At 35.2% G+C, this 24,828-nt stretch overlaps 1 protein-coding gene across 2 annotated transcripts; it reads left to right on the top strand.

The window, feature by feature from the left end:
- The first annotated feature begins 622 nt into the window (after nt 1-622).
- fan1 (FANCD2 and FANCI associated nuclease 1) lies at nt 623-21,718 on the top strand. Of its 2 annotated transcripts, XM_056478523.1 has the most exons (14): nt 623-668; nt 944-2,170; nt 4,020-4,160; nt 4,807-4,999; nt 7,226-7,459; nt 9,137-9,268; nt 9,803-9,911; nt 12,190-12,309; nt 12,418-12,582; nt 13,106-13,274; nt 15,121-15,224; nt 15,357-15,551; nt 21,047-21,175; nt 21,277-21,718. In XM_056478523.1, exons 2-14 carry the CDS (start codon nt 1,033-1,035, stop codon nt 21,412-21,414), a joined length of 2,967 nt encoding a protein of 988 aa, XP_056334498.1. In that variant the 5' UTR covers nt 623-668; nt 944-1,032; the 3' UTR covers nt 21,415-21,718. The 2 variants fall into 2 exon arrangements, with proteins under 2 accessions (XP_056334498.1, XP_056334497.1); XM_056478522.1 differs by lacking the exon at nt 623-668 and having other exon boundaries at nt 710-2,170.
- The last annotated feature ends 3,110 nt before the right edge of the window (nt 21,719-24,828 follow it).

Here is a 24,828-nt window from a genome sequence, read left to right as displayed (position 1 = left end):
TTTTTTTTTATATAAGTAAAATAAGGACTGTGGTTAAATGGATAATCTTTTAATCACTCCTTAGTCACTCTCATTCCAAATCACAAAAAAGAAGAACTTTGAAGAACACTGGGGAGGAATAACATTGACTTCCCGTTGATTCCATTGTCTGGAAGAAAAAAAAACACACACTGTGAGGCATTTCCCAGCATATCTGGGCATATCCCAGTATATATGAAAGACTTTAATTTTGGGTCAACGATCCATTTAACCTTACATAGAAAAAAGTCCTTTAATATGACAAAAAAGTCCATTGACGTTCGAATGAAAAAACTCTATGTTTGAAGTTTATTTTCCACAAAAAGGAAAGAATAATATGCAGGTTTAAAACGACATGCGAATGAGGTAAGAGATCAAATATTTTGACAGAACCATTCCTGCAAAATTACTTGAAACAAAACTTTGTCATTTTATAATCATTCACAGTCCATACTATTATTGAATCCACTGTGTATTTATTAAACGTAGGTTGCCATTTAACTGCATTGTTCACCGAACTTAGTTAAAAGACCTTTACTAACTACATATCTAGGCTCGGTCAAATGACTTTTATTTTGAAAAACAGAAAAAAAATCAAGGCGCCATGAATTCTTACAGCTGGCTTCACATTTCATCTCAGAGCCAGACAGGTCTGTGCAAATATCTGCAGATTAATTTATCATCGTATAATGTTTACCTTAATATATTATTTAACACTTATTAAACAGTATTGCTTAAATTGAAAACGTTTTATTTAAATACATTTGTGGCATGCATTTTATATCAGAGTCTGAAACAACGGACAAATCCAATAATTTAATCTGTGAATGACTTATGAAATAAAAAAGTAGAATGCCATTACCATTACTTTAATTCTGTCAGTCTATCTTACTACTGTTGTCTTCTTGTGTGTACTTTTCCTCAGAGTTATAAACAAACATGCAGCCTGCTTCATTTATATGACTCCATGTGACGCTGTCTTGTTGTTTCATATGATATGAACACGCTGCTGTTATGGAGTCTCAGACGGGGAGAAAAAGTGCCAGAAGACTCTCAATGACTAAGAAAAAGAGCCAAAGTGTCAATGCTGTTAAAGAGAGAACAAGTAATGGAGGATCTGCTTCCATAACCTCATTTTTCAGGAATACACCACCAAGTAAACTTGCCTGTCCTCTGTGTGGCAAACTTGTACCTCGTTACAAGATTAATGAACACATAGACTCCCAGTGTCAGAAATTTCTTGTGGAGAATGACGAGAAGCAGGAGGAAATCACCAAAACACCTTCTAACGGTGCTGTAACATCAAGTAATGAGAGAGAGAAAAGGCCTGGAGACAAAGATGCTGATACTAGTCCGTTTTTCAAAAAGAACTGTGCAGTGAGGAGAGATTCATCTGAAACAGATTCACAAGCTAAACCGGTTATGACTGTTGGTCTGGGAAGTTTATCCTCTAAACTCTCTAGACGAGCACTTAGACTTTCAGATGAGTCTGGTGTAAATCTTACTCACCTCTCGAGTAAAGAAAAGAATCATAATGCAGAATTGAACAGTTCACAGAAGGAAAACTGCATGAAGAGTTTAACTTTTGAGCCTGAAAATAATGGCACGGATACAGATAATATATTAGAAACAGAGCCAGAAGCTTCAAACCAACCGCAAATGAAAAATGTTGAGAAATCTGCATCAGATTCAAGCATTAGCAGTGATGTGCACACATCCTCATCCAGAGTACTGAAGCGAAAGTCCACAGAGATACCTAAAAATGACACAAACACTACTGAAACATATATTGCACATAAGAAAAGTAGATTTTTTCAAGGCAGTATTGAAAAGGGACCCGAAACTACAGTCAAATCAGATCAAACTGAAGCTTCGTCTAGTGCATATGATGCTCTAACATCAAAGAGTCCAATCAAAAGCAAAACCACACATGAGGAGATTGAGAAGGAGCTGAACAAGACACCAGCTAATGAACACAACATGCTTGATGTTGAGAAAGTGGCTGAGGGATCAGAGCATCAGCACACCAGACTGCCTTATTATCTGCGAAACTTTCGGACTGTCCTTGAGGCGGTGTTGGAGAATGAGGATGATAAGATGCTCTTTAATGAAGACGACTTCTCAACCATTCAGGCTTTTCAGCAGCTTTCAGGTAGAGGAGCTATTGAAAAGTCAATTTGAAGTGTCAGTTTTGCTCTTATATGCAACCATAGTATAAATGCACTTGTACTGAGTTATGTAAGGTGCGTTGTTTAAAATACTGAGATCAGTGAGGTTTTTATTTCTTTGTTTTTGTCAAATAATGTTATGTTTTATATAAAGCAAGGATTTCGTAAATTGATCAAAACTACAGTGAAGACATTCATAATGTTTCCAGTTTCTACAAACATATTTCTGTTCATCCTGAATGCTGATAATCATGGTTTCCACTAAAACATTAAGCAGCACAATAGTTTTCATCATTGTTGATTATAAGAAATGATTCTTGACAATAAAGGATCCGTTCTTCATACTTGGATTACTCATTTAGCTGGATTTGGTTATTGTCGATTTGACTCCATCCAGGATAGTTTGCTCTTTAAAATTCTAAGATCTAAGAGTTGTTTTCATAGCAACAGTTCTGGTAGCTCAAACATGCTCAGGAGCAGCCTTATTTCATATAAACAGGACTAGATTGTGTCATTTCAAGCAAAGGAGATACTGAAAAGTATGATGATATATTCTTACAATAGTAACAGTATATAAACAGATATAATATATGTATAACCACTAGGCTATTGCGCCAACAAATCTGATTTGTTTAAATGCATCAAAATACATTGTCTATATTCACTGAGAAATGGATAAAAAAAAAATAATTATATATATATATATATATATATATATATATATATATATATATATATATATATATATATATATATATATATATATTTTTTTTTTTTTTTTTTTTGAAAACGAGTATTTTTATCCATTTCCTTGCCGCCCACCACCCCCCTATTTTCACCAAAATAGAGAAACCGTTTCTACATTTTTTTGTGTTAGCAAGTATTTTAGAGCTCTTTAAAAATACTTATAAATATATCTCTCAGTGTTTCAAACTATTATATTTAATTTGCCAAAATCACACAAGTGGTAATTTCACATCTGTCACTTCCGTGACAACACTTTTTCCTCATAAATGCAAAAATATCAATAATTTTTGTTCTTTAGTGAGCTGACTCATGTCTGTTTGATTAGCATTGTTTCTTTTGGGTTGTGCAGTTTAATTGACAGAATTTTGACAAAGTATGTTGTATACTGTAAACTCACAAACTTTTTTTGTCACATCCATAACGCATTATATTTTCCTTAAAGTATAAAAAGTGTTTACAGTTTGATATTTTTCTGATTCCATAACTTTGTGGTTAGTTGTTTTAGAAAATATAAACAGATGTTTCAACAGAATGTTAACATATACTTTCTATGTGAATTTATGTTTTAAGTTTTTATTGCAAATGTCACATCCACAACACTGGAATCAGCCATATATATATATATATATATATATATATATATATATATATATATATATATATATATATATATATATATATATATATATATATATATAAAACTGTAATATAATCTACTCTCTGAAATTTGGGGTGCTCCTTGCCAAGGGGTTCAAAGAAAACATTCATTAGTGACTATGTAGACCTTTAGGCCTATGGACCTTTTAGATACAAACGCAAACATATAGTCTTAAAAGATACTGACCCAGTTTTAGTACAGTTTCTGAGAGTGTATGGTAATAGAAATGGCCAATATCTTAAATTTTAAAGCAATAATAATTTATGGGAGTCATGCAAACATTTTGAAATCTAAAATGAATTTATTTTTATTTAATAATAATAACATGAGGATGAGAAATTACCTTTTAAATTAGACGTTTTTTATTTTTGAGTTAACTAAACTTTTAAGTTTGTACTAATAAAGCCCTGTCTTTCACTTTTCTGTAGTACCTGGCCAGATGCTTTATGTCCGTCTGTTTCAAAGGAAGCTGAAGTGGCTTCAAGTCAGTAAGGTCGAGTACACAGAGATCAGCCCAGATCTCAGACCTGTCGTTCAAGAGCTTGTTGCATGTGGCTTCCTACAGACAGGTGAGTAGTGTGATAACCTTAAAGCGATAGTTCTCCCAAAAATGAAAATTCTGTCATCATTTACTCATCATCCACTTGTTCAAAACCTTTCTTTTTTTATCTTGAAATATTCTGAAGAATGTTGAAATAAAACCGCCATTGACTTCCATACAGGGGCGAGTGGGTAGCGCTGACGCCTCACAGCAAGAAAGTCTCTGGTTCGAGCCCCGTGTTGGCGTGTGTTTTCTCCGGTTTCCCCCACAGTCCAAAGACATGCACTATAGGTGAATTGAATAAGCTAAATTGGCCATAGTGTATGTGTGGGTGTGAATGCAAGAGTGTATGGGTGTTTCCCAATACTGGGTTGCGGCTGGAAGGGCATCCACTGTGTAAAACATATCCCGTTCATTACGCTTTGGCGATCCCTGATGAATAAAGGGACTAAGCCGAAAAGAAAGTGAATGAATGAATGACTTTCATAGATACTATGCTTGTCAATGGCTAACATTTTCCGAAATACCTAGTTTTGTGTCCAACAGAGAAAACAATATCGTAAAAGTTTAGAACCACTTGAGTGTGCCACGTTTTTGGGTAAATTATCCCTTTAAGTAAATGGTTAAATATCTAAGGTGATATTGTACTACATTTAAGTTCTTCCATTTGACAGAATCCGAGCTTCATGATGTTCATGAAGTTTTGGATCTGCTTCCGGCACCGGAGCTCAGAAACCTGGCCAAAACATTTCACCTTGGCCGTGGAGGGAGTCAGAAACAGCAGTTGGTGGAGGGTTTGCTCCAGCTGGGGAAACAGCGATCTCTCTTTGCTGGTCAAAACAACACAGCTGCAGTCATTCTCAAGAGGTACCACAGTAGAGTGATTTTGGCCAATGATTTGTTATTCACCACTCATGAGGTCTGTTTAGACAGTCTTTAAATCAAAAGAGTAATTTATTAGTAATTACATCATTAAAGATGTATTTAAAAAAAATTCTAATTACTATGTCTAAAAAGTCATTTAATTACTTAATAAGCAGTTACTTGACTAAATACTATCTAAAAGCCTATATAAGCACATAGACAATATAAAACGATATCTTTTAATTTTTTAAGGCTGAGTCACACATGGCATAAGCATTTTAATAACGGATATAACATTCTTTAACAACAACAACAAACAAAAATACTGTGGAAAAAAGAGAAATGTTTAACATCAAAACATGAAACATTCAAAGCATTGTCACCATATTTGAATACATACAGTATATTTATATAATTGACTAATTTCTGATGTTTACAAAAAGTAACCCTAACTGAAATAAAAGATAAAAATACTGTGTTTATCAGGTTTGGAATTTAAAACAAAATACAAAATGTAAAACCATGTAGACAAACACAACATAATTATACACAACATAAATACTCCAATAGCATCTCAGTTAGGGCTGGGAGATTTGACCTTTAATCAAAATCTCGACTAATTGAACGTTTCAACTCGATTACTGTTAATGAACGATTATTTTATTTATTTTATTTTTTGCACTCATAGTTCACTGACAGGTTTTGTACAGGTAAATATGCTCACATATTACAAGTAAGAGATTTAATTGAAGGAAACACACACTATCTATGATTATTAATTGAACTTCAACACTGAACAACTGAAATTAAAACACACATCACCTAAAATGAGGTCACTTTTTTTCTTATAAAGAAGTGAAGATAAATAACTTGGACTTTTGGAAACAAAATAAATTATTTTCAAAGTTTTTCATATTAAATCTGCTGAAGTACAGTATAAATCAGCCTTAACAGTGCAGGGTCACATGACTCCACACGCTGTAGGAAAAGTAACTGAAAGAAAATGACCTGGAGAATTTTGATCGATTATTAGTTCTGAATGTCAATTTAGATTACTTTTTGATTAATTGCCCAGCCCTAATCTTAGTGGCCCTCAGTGGTTATGAGCAAAATAAAATACTGTATATATCACATAAAATGTAAACAGCACAAATGTTTTCAATATTAACATAAAAAATAAATGTTTATTGAGGAACAAATTAGCAATGAAGACTGAACTAAATACTCAATGTTACTCAAAAGTTCAAAGTTACTTAAAAATACCCATAGTTTTGCATCAAAGTATTAAAGTAATTGTGACACTGCATTTATTTGGTCAAAAGCTTTACTATTTTGAAAAGACTTAAAATTTATACAGGGTGTCCGCGGGGTCTTAAAAAGTATTAAAAGTGGATAAATCAATTATCAGAAATTTAAGGCCCTTAAAAGTTATTTAAAAGTCTTAATCATGTTTTCAATCACGTATTAAATTTAGTTCAAGCATTGTCCTAAGTTTTTGACGCCAAAAAAAGCATAAAAATATTTATTTTCCTCGTAATATTAACAATAGTGTGCTCGATCCACGTGTTTGGTTCGGGCCGGGGAATGGACAGCCAAGCTCCTCCGTCAGGGTGATGTCAGGTGCAACAAATGCAGGAAGGTGATGTGACGCTCTCCACATGTAGCAAAACCATAGAGCGAAACAGACGGCAAAATGGGTGAATTTAAGTTTGTGTACTCCTGGTTGAAGAAACAAGAATTTAAACAGTGGCTGAAGCCTGTCACTGAAAACAACCTCGTAATTTTATTCTTTCAAGCTTTGTATCTTCTGCGCTTATCTGAGATCTGTTGCATAGTAGTGCTCCATTTATTTAGCTATAGCGGTTTATTATCAACTGTTTATTAAGTTAAAGGTTTGATACTGATTAGATCTTGAAGTGGCGATGAGGTCTTAAAATATTCTGGGTAGGTCTTTAAAAAGTCTTAAAAAGGTATTGAAATTACCTTTAGGATTTCTGCATGTACCCTGTTACACGTTATTTATACTTATAAATATTTATATTTATTTCTATTATTATATTTAAACTTAAAAATTGTAATAGTCTTTTCACATTAATACATCTTTTGCTGTAATTCTGACTTAATAAATGATATATAGTAATGTATCATATAATCTGTACAGAACAAATCTTAGTAATGTACTGTAAGTGAACTGTATACTGTACTGTAGCTTCTTTTTATTTTCCCCAGGGCTAAGCAGGCTGCAGGTTCCTGTGTGCGTCTGTGCCGCAGCTCTCGTGTTGTGTTCTCCCGGGTCCTGCTCCTCTTCACCCTCACAGACACTTTAGAGGAAGAGGATTTGGCTTCTGGAGGGCAGGGGCAGCTCTACACCATTCTGCTGGTCAATTCTGGCCGTCTGGCTTTCCCAGAGTACTCCGTACATCGCTCAACCAGACTCTTTCAGGACAGGGATGACTGCATCAGGTTTTAAATAAATTTTTTTAATAATACTTTGCAGTGATGGTGTATCCCACAGGCCATACTGAGTCGCATTTCACTCCAAATTTAGAAGTAAAAATTTTAATACATTTTTGACTAAACGTTATTATAATTGTCTGTGTTAAGAGTGCTTTTTAATGATAATTGTGTGCAGTATTTATAATAATGTTTATAATAATTGTAAAAAATGTTCAATGCAAAAAGATGATAATTTTATCCAAAAAAAAAAAGAAATGAAGAGACCACATTGAAGTGTGTATTGAATTTACTAGGTATATGTTTGAGCAAAATGTTATTATATTTTATTTTCTATAAAACTCTGATAACACTTCTTCCAAATTTCAAATATAAGCAGTGCTATTTTGGGATTTTCTGGTTAAAATTGAGGGCAGCATGGTGGCGCAGTGGGTAGCACGATCGGCTCACTGCAAGTCGCTAGTTTGTGCCCCGGATGGGTCAGTTGGCATGTTCTCCCCGTGTTTGCGTTGGTTTTCCCCACAGTGCAAAGACATGCGCTATAGGTGAATTGGGTAGGCTAAAATGTCCGTAGTGTATGTGTGTAAAAAAATGCAAGAGTGTATTGGTGTTTCCCAGTGTTGAGTTACAGCTGGAAGGGCTTCTGCTGCTTAAAACATGTGCTAGATAAGTTGGCGGTTCATTCCACTGTGGCGACCCCTGGTTAGTAAAGGGACTAAGCCGAAAAGAAAATAAATTGACTGTTCAAATTGACAATGGACAATTGGTTAAAATGACAGATGTCTTCATTTGTTGTAATTGAAAATCAGGGTCATCCTGCCAAATATTGATTTCTTTACAGTTGTATTGTATTGACCTTACACTGCAATGCGTTAGTCAGCACTTTTCTGCAATTGTTTAAGGACTTTCTATTCGTTTGCCTATGGGGAAATGACTAGGAATAACAAACAGCCATAAACTGTGAAGCCACTTGCTCTGTAAACGTGCATGTTTCTGATAATGCATACAAATAAAAATACAAATAAAAATCCAGTTTGCAATATCAAGCTGTTTTTACACCTAAAAAAAAATAAATGGAAGTGATTAAGTCTCGAACCAATAATGTGGTATTTTGGAGATATGTAGTTGTTTGCAGAACACAACAAAAGCTACATTTAATTCAAACAGTTAGCCATGAATGCTATATATAAAATTATTCAATGTCAATCAATTCTTTAGATTTTTGGTTGAATTATGGGACGTTTTCCACACAAACTCACATGCCAATATTTATCCGTCTTTCAGATGAGATGTTAAACTGAGATCCTGACTCTCTGTGGTCATTAAAAATTCCTTGACAATTCTCGTAAAGAGTAGGGGTGTAACTCCGGTGTCCTGGTCAAATTCCCTCCAACGACCCTTACAGATTATGGCCTCCCAATCATCCCCATCCACCAAATTGGTTCTATCACTGTCTCTCCACTCCAACTACAGCTGGTGTGTGGTGAGCGCACTGGCGTTATTGTCCTCATCATTCAAGTTGATGGTGCACACTGGTGGTGGTGTGAAGAGACCCCCCTCATGATTGTGAAGCGCTTTGGGTATATGGTCATACTCACTAAATGTGCTATATAAATACACATTACATTGTATTACATTGCATTATGTTCTGTAAACACTATGATTGATTTGATTATTCCTCTGCAGATATGAAACAGCAATGCGTGCACTTCAGGAAGTGATTACTGCAATGCAGTCTGGCAACTGGGAAGACGCCTATGACCTCTATACTACAGCAATGGCCACCTGGCAGGAAATTAAAGAATCCTGTGACTTAAGGTACTATGTTCATGTCATTTCTTCACAATTATTGAGTTATAATTAGGCATGGGACGATAACCGTTTTCAAGGTATACCGCTTTTTGGAAAACTCAAGGTTTTAATACTGTCAATTTTCTGTTATACAGTTCCTATGGTATATGTAAGGTATTTTTTTTCTTAAATGTTTTGTTTGTTTGTTTGTTTAGGACAACAGAATCTCCAGCAGAAATAATACCCAAACATGTCATTTGATTTAATTAGCTTGACATGTTTACTGCTCCAAAATATTCTAAATGTTTCTTAAAATAAAATATATTGTGTTCAAATGGGGAAAAAGTTGTTGTTTTTATCCAGACATTTAAAAAGAATATATTTTCGAGCAGTAATCACCGTCAAACCGTGATATTTTTATCCAAGGTTATAATAACATCAGAATCTTACACTGGCCCATGCCTAGCTCTAATATATGAGTGATATAGAATAAGATGTGATTAGATGATCAGAAAGATATTAAATATGTATGTCAAATAATAATGTATGAATGTTTTGCAGTCATCAAGAACAGCTGCCTGTGTTTCTGCGCTGTTTCACTGTGGGCTGGACCTACACTCGGATACTTTCCCGTGGTGTTGAGATTTTACAGAGACTTAAGCGCTATGAGGTAGGAGGAAACTATGGAATATGGAAAAATGCATGTGTGATGACTTTGTATGCTACCCTTCACAAGTTTAGCATCCGTATGATTTAAAACAAATGTGTAAATTAATGAGTTTCTGCTCACCATTCATTCATTTTCTTTTCGGCTTAGTCCCTTTATTAATCCGGGGTCGCCACAGCAGAATGAACCGCCAACTCATCCAGCACATGTTTTATGCAGCGGATGCCCTTCCAGCTGCAACCCATCTCTGGGAAACACCTATGCACACTCATTCACACACATACACTACAGACAATTTAGCCTACCCAATTCACCTGTACAGCATGTCTTTGGACTGTGGGGGAAACCCACGCGAACGCAGGGAGAACATGCAAACTCCACACAGAAATGCCAACTGACCAAGCCGAGGCTCGAACCAGCGACCTTCTTGCTATGAGGCAACAGTACTACCTTCTGCGCCACTGCGTCACCTCTGCTCACCATTTCTGCATTTATTTAATATAAAATACAATAATACTATTTTTTTCACCGAATTCAGTTTGTTTTTTAGATTCGAAACTGAATTTTCGGGTTTCACGATCCTTCAGAAATTAATATGATGATCTGCTGCTCAAGAATTATTTATTATGATAGACTAAAGTGTACTGAAAGATAAATTATATGTTAGAGGTGTATAAAGGTTATTTCTCACCCCAGAGTTTTTTCTTTTCCTGTTTATTGTTATTTATTTAGTTAATTTTTTATGTATTTTGATTTAATGCCAACTCTGGCTTGTATATAGTTGTTGCTAGCTATGTATGCTGGCTTTGTTCAGTAATAAATAAATAATCACAAAAAAGAAACATTTATTCTTAATATCAGTTTGGAAAAATGTTGAGCTGCTTCATATGAAACATATTATAAAATACGTAAAATATTTTCACTGGGAGGGAATCATGGTGGCGCAGTGGGTAGCACGATCGCCTCACAGCAAAAAGGTCGCTGGTTCGAGCTTCGGCTGGGTCAGTTGGCATTTCTGTGTGGAGTTTGCAGGTTCTCCTTATGTTCGCATGGGTTTTCTCCGGGTGCACCGGTTTCCCTCACAGTTCAAAGACGTGCAGTACAGGTGAATTGAGTAAGCTAAATTGTTTGTAGTGTATGTGTGTGTGAATGAGTCTGTATGGATGTCTCTCAGTGATGGGTTGCAGCTGGAAGGGCATCCGCTGTGTAAAACAGTGTAAAACATATACTGGATAAGTTGGTGGTTCATTCCGCTATGGCGACCCCAGATTAATAAAGGGACTAAGCCAAAAAGAAAATAAATGAATGAACTGGGGCGGCTCAGTGGTTAGCACTGTTGCCCCACAGCAATGAGGTTGCTGGTTTGAGTCCCGGCTTGGCCAGTTGGCATTTCTGTGTGGAGATTGCATGTTCTCCCCGTGTTCGTATGGGTTTCCTCTGAGTAGGCATGGGCCGATATAAGATTCTGACGGTATGATAACCTTGGATATAAATATCACGGTTTCACGATATCACAGTATTGTGATTACTGCTCTAAAATATATTCTTTTTAAACAACTGGGTAAAAAACAAATCCTTTTCCCCCTTTGTATAGAATATATTTTAATTTGGGGAACATTTAAAATATTTTGGAGCAGTAAACATGTCAGGCTAAATAATTCTAATGAATCATGGACTTCTGCTGTCCTAAAAAACAACATAAAAAAGTAAATACAAAGTCTTACACATACCTTAGGAACGATATAGCAGAAAATTTTGACGGTTTTAAAACCTTGACTTTTCCAAACCGCGGTATAACTTGAACATGGTTATCGTCCCAAGCCTACCTCTGAGTACTCCGGTTTACCCCACAGTGCAAAGACATGCGGTATAGGTGAATTGGATGAACTAAATTGGCTGTAGTGTATAAGTGCATGTGTAAATGCGAGAGTGTATGGCTGTTTCCCAGTACTGGGTTGCGGCTGGAAAGGCAAAAGGGTAAAACTTATGCCAGAATAGTTGCGGTTCATTCTACTGTGATGACCCCTGATAAATAAGCAACTAAGCCTCAGGAAAATGAATGAATGAACACATTAAATCTTTCTAGAGTGAAGGTGAAGACATTTATAAAGGTAAAAAATATATAATTAAATTGTAATAATATTTCACAATTATACTCTTTTTACTGTGTTCTTGACCAAATAAATACATCCTTGGCAAGCAGAATAGGCTTCTTTTAAAAACAATGATCCCAAACATCAGAAGGGCCGTGTATATTGATTTTTGTTCAATATCTTTACAGGATGCAGTGGAGCAGCTGAGAAATCTCCTGTCTCAGTCGTTGTATTGTGTAGACAGTAGGGGGCGCTGGTGGGACAGGCTTGCTCTCAATCTCCAGCAACACCTGAAACAGCATGAGCAGGTACCTCAACTCATTGTAGATGAATGTAAACAGACGGATGTTACTCTTGAATGCTATACACAATTATTTATTCAGTTCACTGATTCATTTTGGCATATTTGTATCAAGGCCATCTGTGCTATTCGGGATGGACTGAATGACCCTCTGGCCCGAACAGGACATAAGTTGTCACTTCACCAGCGAGCTTCACGAATGAAGGAGTCTGCTAGCTTAAAGAAGTATCGTCTGCTGCTCCGGGATCTACCTACTGTTCATGTACAGGATGTCACTCATGTGAGTAGAATATTACTATTTCTTTATTTTATGTGCTATTTTAGTATATTAAGTATTTAGAAATATTTTTTTTTTATTAATTATTTTTAATAATTTGATTGACATTTGTTGTGTTAATTATTTTATAACTGTATGTATTTAGTTGAGAAGGACAATATTGTAAGAAAAATATTTTATTAATAATAATTATACATTTATCATTATTATTTATTTTGTTGTTTATTATTGTATTAATAATTATAATATATTATTTATATTTAATTTAATTTATATATTGCTGCTCTCTGGTGATAAAAATGCCTCTATCCTCATTTGTAGGTTGTTTTGGATGAAGGCACATGTTAAATTACTAAATGTAAATGGAATTTTCTGTTTGTAACGAGTTTAATTAAATTTTAATATATCAATTTAGATTATTATTATTATTATTAACAATAATGCACAATATAAATATAATTATTTAACATTTTTGTTAGTTGTAGTTACCAATAGCAGTGTTGTTCAACTGGGAGTGTTTTAACAGGTGACTATTCGAGGCCAGCTCTTTCCTCATGAGGGTGGTATGGGTAAATCAGTGTTCCTCCGAGCAGCCAGTGAGGATGAAGGCTCTGGAGGAGGCCGAGGGACTGTGGTCATGTGTTCAGTTGAGGATCTGGCTCTGGAGCACTACAGAACACTTGGATTTGATCAAGGTCTGCCATCACATTGTTTGAGTACTCAAAGTGAAGCAAGTTAAAGGGACAGTTCACTGAGACATGCATCATTAACTCAGCCTCGTGTCATTTCAAAACTTCTGAAAAAGGAGAATTTTTGAAGAATTTACTTTGTTATGATGGAGATATGAAAGAGGCTGAAGATGAGCATCTTGTCATCTGCGCTAATAGCCTAGCTTTATTTCATGCATTCATGTGAGATGATGTCCAGATGTCTGAATATTTCAGACTGGTTTCTGAAGCAGATCAGGTGATTCATTGAAAAGATTCGACTTGAATGTAATCTGCTATTGCTACTTCAGTCATGTACAGATGCTTAATGAAAACCTTCACATTTCGGTTCGTTTTTCTTTTTCCAAAAATATTTCATGACTTCAGAAGGCTTTAAATAATCATTTAGACACATTTTTTTAAATAAAGTTTTGTGGTGTTTTTTTTTTAAATTTCTAAAGCTTAAAAGCTTCTTTCAGTGCGACTGAGAAGAGAAGCACAGTGTATTCCATAAATTTAGTGTTTTAAAATCGGAATTTAAAGGGCACCTATGATGAAAATCATCTTTTGTAAGCTGTTTGAACAGAACAGTAAGAATAGTGTGTCCACAGTCGTATTGGAGTGAAATAAAGACAATAAGTCTCTTTTTAAAATTTCCTGATGTTAAAATAGGATCCAAATCCTCCCATTTTGAGGCTCACCGCAATGTGATGTAGGAGTGCGGTTTCCCCGTCCATCGAATTCATTGACAGATGCGTTTTAACATGTCTCTGTAGTAACGCATATAATCATATCAACAAAACAAGACTGCTCAAAGCAACTGGGATTAAAAGATTTGTTCAGCTCAATGTGATGATCAATCATCATCAAATGTGTTCAAGAATGAGTTTTACTAGTTTAAAACGCTTTTAAAACAGTGCATGTTTGTAATTACAGCCATTTTACCATCTTTTCTTTATCACCACTGCCACATGTCACTATAAATTATAAAAGAAGACGCTTCAATCCCAGTTTGTGGGCATTAAATCAGATTTATTTTGTACATTAACATAACGTATATCCATACAGCAGTGGATATTAACGTGTATCCTGTCACATTTGCCATGCAAAAACAGTGCAAAGTTAAACACGCGCACTCTGTCTGTGCCTGCACGTGAATTTTGTAACGATATTATGTTTGACTCATCGTTGCAACTCCACAACAAATACATCAAATAGTCATTGGGAAAGTTCTTACAGTAGTATTTCTCACAAACTATATGTGAGATCAGCTTCCTTCATGTCTGTTACTATGTTGTTTATCTCACGCAGCCGGAGTTTGAGGCCCACTCTGACAAGCACGTGGGAACGGTGGGCCGGGAGAACCAGCATTAAAGGCACAGGCCACAAAAACAGCTACATTGTGTTCAAAGCAGAAAATTCTAATGTTCTAAGGGGTAAAATAAATAATCTGATGGGTGTTTTGAGCTGAAACTTCACGGACACAATCTGGAGACACAAACGATTAATCTTAAATCTTGAAAAAGGGGTAAAATAGGTGCCCTTTAATATTGCTAAAGCATGATCATATTTATTTAATATAACATCTTAAAATTTTAAATAAAGATGACTAATAACTTGAATTCTTTTGACTAAAAATGAATTAATAATACCACCTGAGATTTTACTCTTTTTACTACTGTATAACAGCACATTTGCATGATTTGTGTTCAACAACATTAAATTTTTCATTTAATATTGAGGGTTTTATTTATTTATTTGTTGTTGTTGAAAATCCTGCTCTACTGTACGCATTTGTACATGTGGGTTTCAGTAATCTGTTTGCTGTTTTAAGGTATTCATGGAGAAGGATCCACATTTTCCACCTTGTTTGGACTCCTCATGTGGGACATCATCTTCATGGACGGGGTTCCTGATGTCTTTCTAAACCCCTACCAGGTACAAAATAATTAAGAATGAATGCGGTGTAATTCTCACATTAAGGGTCAGGACACACACACGCTTACACACACACACACACACACCAACACCAACAGCTCAATAATTTCATAACTACCTGCCCTTTCCCAGACGTGTCCTCTGGATTTGCACACGGACTGTTTCTATGGCAGTCGGCGGGAGGCCATCGAGGCTCGTGCTGAGATGTTGCGTGAGGCATCTGTAGAGACGCTGCAGGATCTGATCGCTGATGTGTGGAGCGCGCAGGAGGGAAGAGTGTGTGCGCTGATAAACTGGGAGCGATTCTCCACGCCTCAGCAGGCGCAGGTAATCACACACTCTATACTGCTAGTCTGTTCACACACAAACTATCTTGGTAATAGCTTTCGCCAGTTTCGCTCTACTTGAATGAGGAAGCCTGTTTACAAATTGATTACTTTTCAGAAGTATAATTCAAATTGGCAATGAAGTCTGCCAATAATGGTATCGTAAATGTAATTTCTGTAGCTCAACTGAGGCAAGAAATAGGACATTCTCTTGAATTGTAGTTTGTTCTGTTCTGAAACAATTGTTTTGAATTTCTTTGTTGGTTTGTTTTATTTCTGCATTTAGGATGTGTTCGCAACTGTACTTTGTTTTTCTTGGTTTATTCTACGGTGGCCGAGAGAGCTTAACATGTGCAATTACAAAAAACGCCAGCAAATTAAGAAAAGATCTTCATCAGTTTGAAAGCACACGTGCTGCGAATCCTCACAACACATACACATAAAAAAATATGCTGCATTTTCCCACAACGCAAACAAATTAATAAAACATGCTGCATTTTCCCACAACGCAAACAAATTAATAAAATGCACTGCATTTTCCTACAAGGCAAACAAATTGATAAAACGTGCTGCATTTTCCCACAACACAAACAATTTACGAAAACGCGCTGCATTTTCCCACAACACAAAAAGAATGGAACACAACAGAATTGTTTTAAGGTGGCCCAAAAACATGACGGACGCCGCTGTACCATGACTATTGTGATCTTTGAACATTGAGTTTTTGGTTTGTTTACTTTAACCCTTTAAGGTGCACTCCTTGAAAAAACATTTTTTGGCCCACATCTTGTATTGAATAATATGCTGGCAAAACTGTGATAAATAGTAATAAGCAATTCAAATAAAAATGATAACCTATGATTAAAAGATCAACCAGGTGGTTGCAATACCTGTTATTCTGATTCCCGTGTCTTAAGTATTTATTAGCCTAAATAACCATAACCTAAATAGTTGGGTCTGTCACATTTTAATTTCTCCTTGAAACATTTCCATTGTGTTGTAAGAAAATGCAGCGCATTTTTATAAAAATGTTCGTGTTGTGAGAAAATGCAGCTCGTTTTATAAATTGTTTGCATTGTGGGAAAATGCAGCGCGTTTTTTAAAAATGTTTTTGCTTTGTGACGATTTGCAGCAAGTGTGCTGGCAAACTGATGAAGATATTTTCTCAATTTGCTGGCGTTTTTTTAAAAACTTCCCATATTTTCTTAAATTGCAGCACGTTAAGCTCTCTCCACCGTATCAAGGCCACCGTATCATACTGTCCTGGCCACAGAACAAAAGTCCTTATTAACTTACGGCTCGTTTCTACTGAGCGGTTAGGTTCAGTTCAGTACTATACAGTATCCATTTATTTCCATTTCCACTGTCAGAAATACTGAAATCTGTGCCATACCACTTTTTTGGGACCATTTTGTAAAAGTATTTAGCACAACAGTACTTTACCAAAGGGGTGAGGTAGACTCACTGCTGAACACTACTGGTTTACAGAGAAACGTAATTGTGTGTGCTACAAACCAACACAGTAACACAGTATTTTAAAAAACACAGCCTTAACTACAGTGACAGCATGCAGCACCATGCTCAAACAAAGCCTGTCTCTTTTTGTGGCAAACAGCCATGGTAAGAAGCAAGAACAGGATTTGCTGTATGTCCTATATTTTTGTTTACAGGACTGTTTACATGTTGCATTTAAACATGTGGAACGCACATGGGGCGTTTCTCTTTTTATTTGCTCACACCTGCCGCATGTCTACATTTGAAATAATAAAGGAGTTCAGAAAGGATTCAATACGTGAATGGCCCGTATGGTTTATTTTTTTAAGTGAGAATGACGTTGATCTCCACTTTTCAGCATAAATTTCAAAGTCTTAAATTTACTGTTATATTGTGTTGTAGGTCTTAAATCTTTTTAAACAGGTCTCAATTTTCCTTTGTTCATGTATAGCCACCCAATCTTGCTTTTAACACCCATACAATCACCAACAATCAATCTCAATAAAACTTTTATTTAAAAATATTCTTTTTAACTATAATAATGATTGTTTAAAAGTTCCCCATGTATTTACTGTTGAGGACACTTGAGAACACTGACCTTAACAGGCTGTTGTGCGTACATTTAGTTTATTATAGTTTATAAAACATTTGTCCATTGTTTTTAGAAAGTTTATGTTGAAAAAAAAGTTTATGTTTACAACAAGAGCTTGCTTGTTTGACACGATACAAAAAAATATTTTGCTAAGTAATATTTAAAATATTTACATTTGTTATTATTAAATTATTCTTGTATTATTAAATGTATTAAATTATAATATTTTTTATAGGGCAAATATAAATATTTTCCATCTAGGCAGTTTGAAAAACTCCTTAGCGTTTAGCCCAGTATGAGACTAAAATTTGATTCATAATGATCTTAAAAATGTCTTTAAAAGTCTTAAATTTAACATAGTGAAACCTGGAGAAACCCTGTAGTAAAGGAGTGCTGCTGGCAGTGGAAACATTCCTGGTCAACTTCAGGGTGACCCATACAAGATTGTACTGTACTGAACCGTACCATGCTTCTCAGTAGAAACAAGGCATTAGCCTTCACATCGTCATATTTAATTCCACATGCAAAAAAAACAAAGATCTTGTGACAGAACTGACTGGACATCCAGATCAGTGCTATATGTTGAACCAAACATGCTTTAAATGTGCACAATTGTTATTTTTATAACTTGAGAATTTCTAAAATATGTAAAGCAGTCAAAGCATCAGCAGGGATACATCTGTCACACATAAACGAAGATGTGCTGCAAGGAGACCTGACACCTTTATTGAATTGTAATGGTAACATTGTGGCTATGATGTCTTTGTCCATGTTACATTCATGTTTTAGTTGAACTGCATGGAATTCATCTTTTTAGCAGTCTTAATCTGCTTGTTTGTTTCACACCTAAGTTGATGGCATTGACACTTACTCAAAAGAACAGCACTGACAGGGCAATCAAGTTTTTTTTTGTTTGTTTTCATTAAACCAAAGCTGCCAAGTGTGAGCACACCCTTAGAGTACCACAATGCGTTTATGTAAATCACATTGTCTTGTTTCTCAGTGTATACACACCTATGTATGTTCCATATATTATCATCATGGATTGGTCAGTTTGCTCTGCAGACTTATTTTTAGGCCCACAAACCTGTTTGAAACATTAGAATTGCGTAAAGTTGTCCCAGGAATGTGGAGTGTTTCTAAGAAAGTATCTGGTGCATATGGAGTACAAAAGTGTTTCCTGCTGGTGGTTTGTCAAGCCCACTCATTAGCATGAAGCACACTCAGAATTGCACGGTGTTCAATGTAACACACTTGTTATTACTGATGTAAAGGAACTACACATTAATAACATGTCAGATTGTACACAAGTCAAAATTTACTACTCAGAAATGCCCTAATCAAGACATGCTAAAGATAGAAGTTCGAGTTTATCAAGGTGTTCTTCCAGTGTTTCATCATTGTATTATGACTTAAATTTATATGGTAAAAATCTGAGCAACTAGCTACGTTTCAATCCAACGATGTGAATTAAACAGCTTTTGTGATTAATGCACAGGGGCGTCACAGTGGTGCAGGGGGTAGCATGATCGCCTCACAGCAAGAAGGTTGCTGGTTCGAGCTCCGGCTGGATTTTTATGCTAAATGTGTTTGCATCATAGTTTTTTATTATTGTATAAAAAAAAAAATAATGCTACTTTGTGTGCATATCTTTTTTTGTGAACAATTTCAAAATGGGCTTAAAAATAGGTGCATGAAAACGTAGTCATTGTGTACATTTACATGGACACCATGTATCTGATTTTAATACGATTAAGATATTACTCTGATTAGGAGTCTACCTTGTAAACAGCAATTAATTTTTTAAATTATTTTTTTCATTAATTAATTAATTTTTTATTTAATTAATTTATTTTTATTATTAATTTAATCCAACTGAAGTCAAAATTGAACTAAACAGAACTTGAATTTAAATGCTGATTTTAGTTGCATTATTGAAGTGCTATTAAACTATTACTGTCGTGCATTTTGCGACAGGATTTTGCGACTCGTCACGGTGGGCATGCATGAAATGTTCCTGAATGAAAGTGAAACTGCCAATCTGCAGCTAAAGTCAACAAATTAAAAATGGAAGACTCGAAATTACATGAAACTGCGGAAGAAATGTGGATCGTGTGGTGATGTAATGACATTAAACAAATATGTGCTGCAACATGTAAACCGGGATCATGAATGGAACATTCAAAAAGCAACTCGTGTAAACACTTCATGTAAACATCATATTTGTGAATCATTCAGATTAAGACAAATAATTTGATTACTGATGTCCATATAAACGTAGTCCCTGATACTTGATGAGGACTGAGGAAGCATCCGGAGATGAAATGGGGTATATGCACACAGACTTTTATTTTCAGTCAGCCAGCCCTCAGGGCTTCCTGTGAATTGTCATCCCATACAAAATCGCCAGCGATCTCCACTGCCTGGCTGGTTATATAAAATGGGTATCAGACCAAGCAAGAAGCACTGCATTACATTCTGTTATTCTTCGCCATGTCTTTAAAATATGAAAATTAGTTTTAACCCAGTATTTTAATTTCTGTTCAGTATTTTCATTTCATTTTCTGCACCAGCATGCTGCTAATGACGGTGCCTGCGTGTAAACGGTCTTTCATCTCTTTTTAGGCTTTAACAACCAAATGGCTTTTAAGTCTATTTAACTGATTATACTGTATTTGAATTACATTACAACATGCTGTAAACGGTAGACCAATCCTGACAGACTGGGTCATCTGACCAATCAGAGTAAACTAAAAGAAAGCGTAGGCTTGATAAGAATGAATTTAATCTAGTAATTTGCAACACTTTGGGCTTTATTTTAACGATTTAGGCGCAAAGTCGCATGGTGCAAAAGCATTAAGGATGAGTCCAAATCTACTTTTGCTATTTTAAGGATGGAAAGGGTGTGGGCTACAGCATAATGTGCATTAAACCAATCAGAGTCTCATCTCGCTCTCCCTTTAAGAGTCAGTTGCTTTGCACCATGACACATTTGCTATTTACATGGCAGACTTTGTAAGTGGAGAAACTGAATGGTAAAGCTGAAAGTTTCACTAGTGAGAAAACAGCAAAACCATCTGCAACGCGATCTGCACTGGACTTTAGACCAGCTTTTACTTGGTCAACAGCGCAGTCAATTTCAGTTTCTCAAAATAGCAACGCACCAGCAATGCGTCTTAACACACCTCCTTTCTAGACCGGCACACCCAGTAGTCCACAAAGTAGCACAAATGGATTTGCTATTTAGACAACGTGGGGCAAAATGTGAAAATTAGGGTTGAGCTGGTCTGAAAATAGCAAAAATTCGCACCAAACACATCTTGCGCCTTATTGCACCGAGTGTCTGATAGGGCATCTTATGTTCCTAGATGAAAGCACAACGTTAAAGTTTTATTTTCTCTGTATTTTAGAGTCTAGTGGCATGTCTTGGTGGCCACTTCTTGAGCGGTGTGGTCCTCAGAATGGCCAAGGACTACAGACACTGCAGAGGAGGACTTCCAGATCTGGTGGTCTGGAGCACTTCAAGCAACAAGTATAAGGTGAGGCTTTTAAACACTCCGAAAAGTAACTTTTTTTAAGTGCTTCAGTAAGGTGGTGTAGGAGTCTTAAAATGTTGCTCATTTGAGTTATTGCTTTCTAGCTGGTGGAAGTGAAGGGCCCTAATGACCGTCTGTCCCAGAAGCAACAGATCTGGCTGGATGAGCTGCGTAAACTCGGGGCCGATGTAGAAGTGTGTCACGTCACGGCCACTGGAGCACGAGGAGCTCGACGCGAGTGAAGCTGCTGTCACTCTCAGAAGGAAAGTTAGAAATGCTTGAAGCAACACTGGGTGGATTTAATGATGCATTAAAGTTTGACCTCAATTTGCCACTGATCTGATGTAAGAAAAGAATATTAATAGGCGCTCTATGGGGATTTATTCTCCATATCTGAAGACTGTTAATTTACCTCATGGCACTGACTGACTGATTTTTAAGATTGTGCTCGTTGTAAAGTGAGAATATGTTTGAATGACTTTTTTAATGTGACATTTATAGGGTAAATAATTTTAAAGAAATTAAATAAAAACATTTTAAAAGGTTTTTGAGATGTTAATAATGCTTAAATAGTGATGCAAGACATAAGCACATAATGTTGCAGCTCGTAAAAGAGGATTCCATTATGTTTTGTTATACCTATTAACGTGGTCAAAGAACTATGCATGACCACATTCCTTTTGATTGCATATTCAAGCATATCCTTCACGTCTGACAGCCAGAACTAAAAGTGCTCTTTTGTTGCAGAAGTCAAACTTAGCTCTATTTTAAGGTCCATTGAAAACAATGCCATAAACTGTTGTTTTAGTAAAGCATGCCTTATGAAATTTGCATACCACTGTAAAACACATTTAATAGGCAAATGCTTGTGAAAGGCCACTTAAATTTTCTTAATATTTAGTTCATGGAAGTGAAACAGTTCCGTCAACATAATTCAATGTAACACTGAACAACAGAGGTGGGCAAGGTAGCATTAAAACACACTACTTTAGGCATTCAATGATCATAAAAACACAAAATATATAGTTCATATTAGTAATATCCTTCTTGCACTTACAAAATAAGTTACAAAAAACCTACAAAATCTTAATTTAATTTTAATAAGTTTTTTGTATTCCAATATGTTAAATTAAATGCAGTTTAATCTTGAAACTTTCAAAATAATTTATAATTTTCACTGCTATTCTGCAAAGTTAATGCATATAAATATATAATTTTAATATGTGTAAATTGTTCTCTGACTGGCTGTACAATGCAGTACTTCAGCTGCTTTATTTGATGAGTTTGTGAAAAGATGGCATGAAATAATGGATATGAATAATGGATGTTTATTAACAAGAATATGATTGTGAGTGAGGGTCTTGACAGCAAATATACTACTACATACTGTAGTCTGTTGTTGCCCTGCCAGCAACTCTGAATGCCTGACTCAACATGTCTGCTACCATTCAGTCAACCTCTATGTCAAATTAACAAACATTTATTAGGATATCTGTACGGCAGGCTGTTTTGTCATTTATTCTGAAAGGCACTGTGTATAGTTTTTACCACTAGAGGGCCTGTATTCACAACAAAAAAAGTAGTTCGAGGAGACTGAGAATGGAATCATGGGAGTTGTAGTCTTCATTACATTCTACTGGATTTCTTGCAGAAATCATGTTCATGAATAAGTTAAAGTGTTCAAGACATATTATCATGGTAGTTTGAAGACAAGTAATGCTGTTGAAGTGAAACGAGATTGCTGAAGCAATTGCTAATGAGAGACTAGCACGATAAATTTTTTATGCCACAGTCGACTGGCATAGTAGGTTTTTATTAGGCCGGTCTTCTGGTCGTGGTGAAGAAACAGCACTGTTTTCTGTAATGCTGCTCTGTGCATTCTAATTAAATGCACAAAGCGTTTTTGTGTTTCAATTTTTTTTCTACAACACCCAACCAGAAATTGAGGGTGTAAGATGTTATTAGCATGGCTAAACAATATGGCCTAGTTCACTTATTAAAAATGTTTATTTGTATTGCTTACACTCACCAGCCACTTTTTTTATCAGGTAAACCTGTCCAACTGCTCGTTAAAGCAAACTTCTAATCCACCAATCACATGACAGCAACTCTGTGCATTTAGGCATGTAGACATGGACAAGACAATATGCTGCAGTTCAAACTGAGCATCAAAATGAGAAAGAAAGGTGATTTAAGTGACTGAACGTGGCATGGTTGTTGGTGCCAGACAGGCTGGTCTGAGTATTTCAGAAACTGCTGATCTACTGGGATTTTCATGCACAACCATTTCTAGGGTTTACAGAGAATGGTGCGAAAAACGAAAAATTGTCACAAAAGCCTTGTTGATGCCAGAGGTCAGAGGAGAATGGCTAGAGTTGTTCGAGCTGATAGAAAGGCAACAGTAACTCAAATAACCACTCATTACAACTGTGGTAAGAGCATCTCTGAACGCACAACATGTCGAACCTTGAGACGGATGGGCTACAGCAGCAGAAGACCACACCAGGTGCTACTCCTGTCAGATAAGAACAGGAAACTGAGGCTACAATTCGCACAGGCTCACCAAAATTAGACAACAGAATTTGACGTCAACAACATAAAATCATGAATAGTTACATCCAAGATAATATTTGTAAATGTGAATGTTTCTTTCTTACAGTATTATTTATTTATAGTTGTATACGTAAATATGCACAGTTCGTATGCTTTTGTATTGTAATTACATCCAAGATAATTTTTATAAACTTAAATGTTTCTTTGTATATTTCATGTACAGTATTTGTTTATTTATACGTAAACATAGGCAGTACATATGTAATTGCAAACTTTTATATGGATGTATTTACATTGTCATTACATTATAATTGCTGTGTAATTACATTGTTATAACATAATAACTATGTAATAGCATTGTAATGACATTGTTATAACATTGTAATTACATTGTTACAGCATTTCAGGCATTGCATTATAATTACTATGTAAATACAATGTTATTACATAGTAATTATAATGTGGTGATATAGTAAGTACAGTGTTATAACAATATAATTACAATGTTATTACATAGTAATAATAATGTTACAACAATGAAATTACAAAGTTACAACAATGTAGTCACAATGTAGTAGCAATGTAATTACAATGTACAATGTAATTACTATGTTATTACATAGTAATTATAATGTAATGACACAGTAAGTACAATGTTATAACAATATAATATAATATAAAAACAATATAATAAAAAAGATATTACATATGGCTAATTATATATATATATATATATATATATATATATATATATATATATATATATATATATATATATATATATATATATATTAAAAGAAAGAGATCTGGTTCTATATAGAAAATAAAATTAACTTGACTTTAAGGGGGGGCGGGGAAAGTTGTTGGGAGGGCGAGGCGCCACCCTAATTTAATGGAAGGGGAAACACTATAAAACTGTTGTAATTGTTTTTATATATATATTTTTTTTATGAAAGAAATCATTTGTTGTGCCTTTAAACATTTTGAATAGCACTAGTATCTAATAAACAAATGTATATCTATTTAATTTATGTTAGTGTCTAGTAACTACTAGTGTAGTCTATTGGAAATTAATAAGTAGTATGTGATAAAGACTAGTAGTA

The sequence above is a fragment of the Danio aesculapii genome, chromosome 18 (assembly GCF_903798145.1).
Source record: "Danio aesculapii chromosome 18, fDanAes4.1, whole genome shotgun sequence".
NCBI lineage: Eukaryota > Metazoa > Chordata > Actinopteri > Cypriniformes > Danionidae > Danio > Danio aesculapii.
Note: the sequence above shows the minus strand (reverse complement) of the source record. Positions and strands in the feature narration are given on the sequence as shown.

Bases quoted from the DNA above. Each gene is read 5' to 3' on its own strand.
- fan1 (XM_056478523.1), top strand. From the start codon at position 1,033: ATGGAGTCTCAGACGGGGAGAAAAAGTGCCAGAAGACTCTCAATGACT. The intron at 5,000-7,225 runs GTACCACAGTAG...TATTTTCCCCAG, and splicing joins GCTGCAGTCATTCTCAAGAG to GGCTAAGCAGGCTGCAGGTT. The intron at 15,225-15,356 runs GTACAAAATAAT...GCCCTTTCCCAG, and splicing joins TCTTTCTAAACCCCTACCAG to ACGTGTCCTCTGGATTTGCA.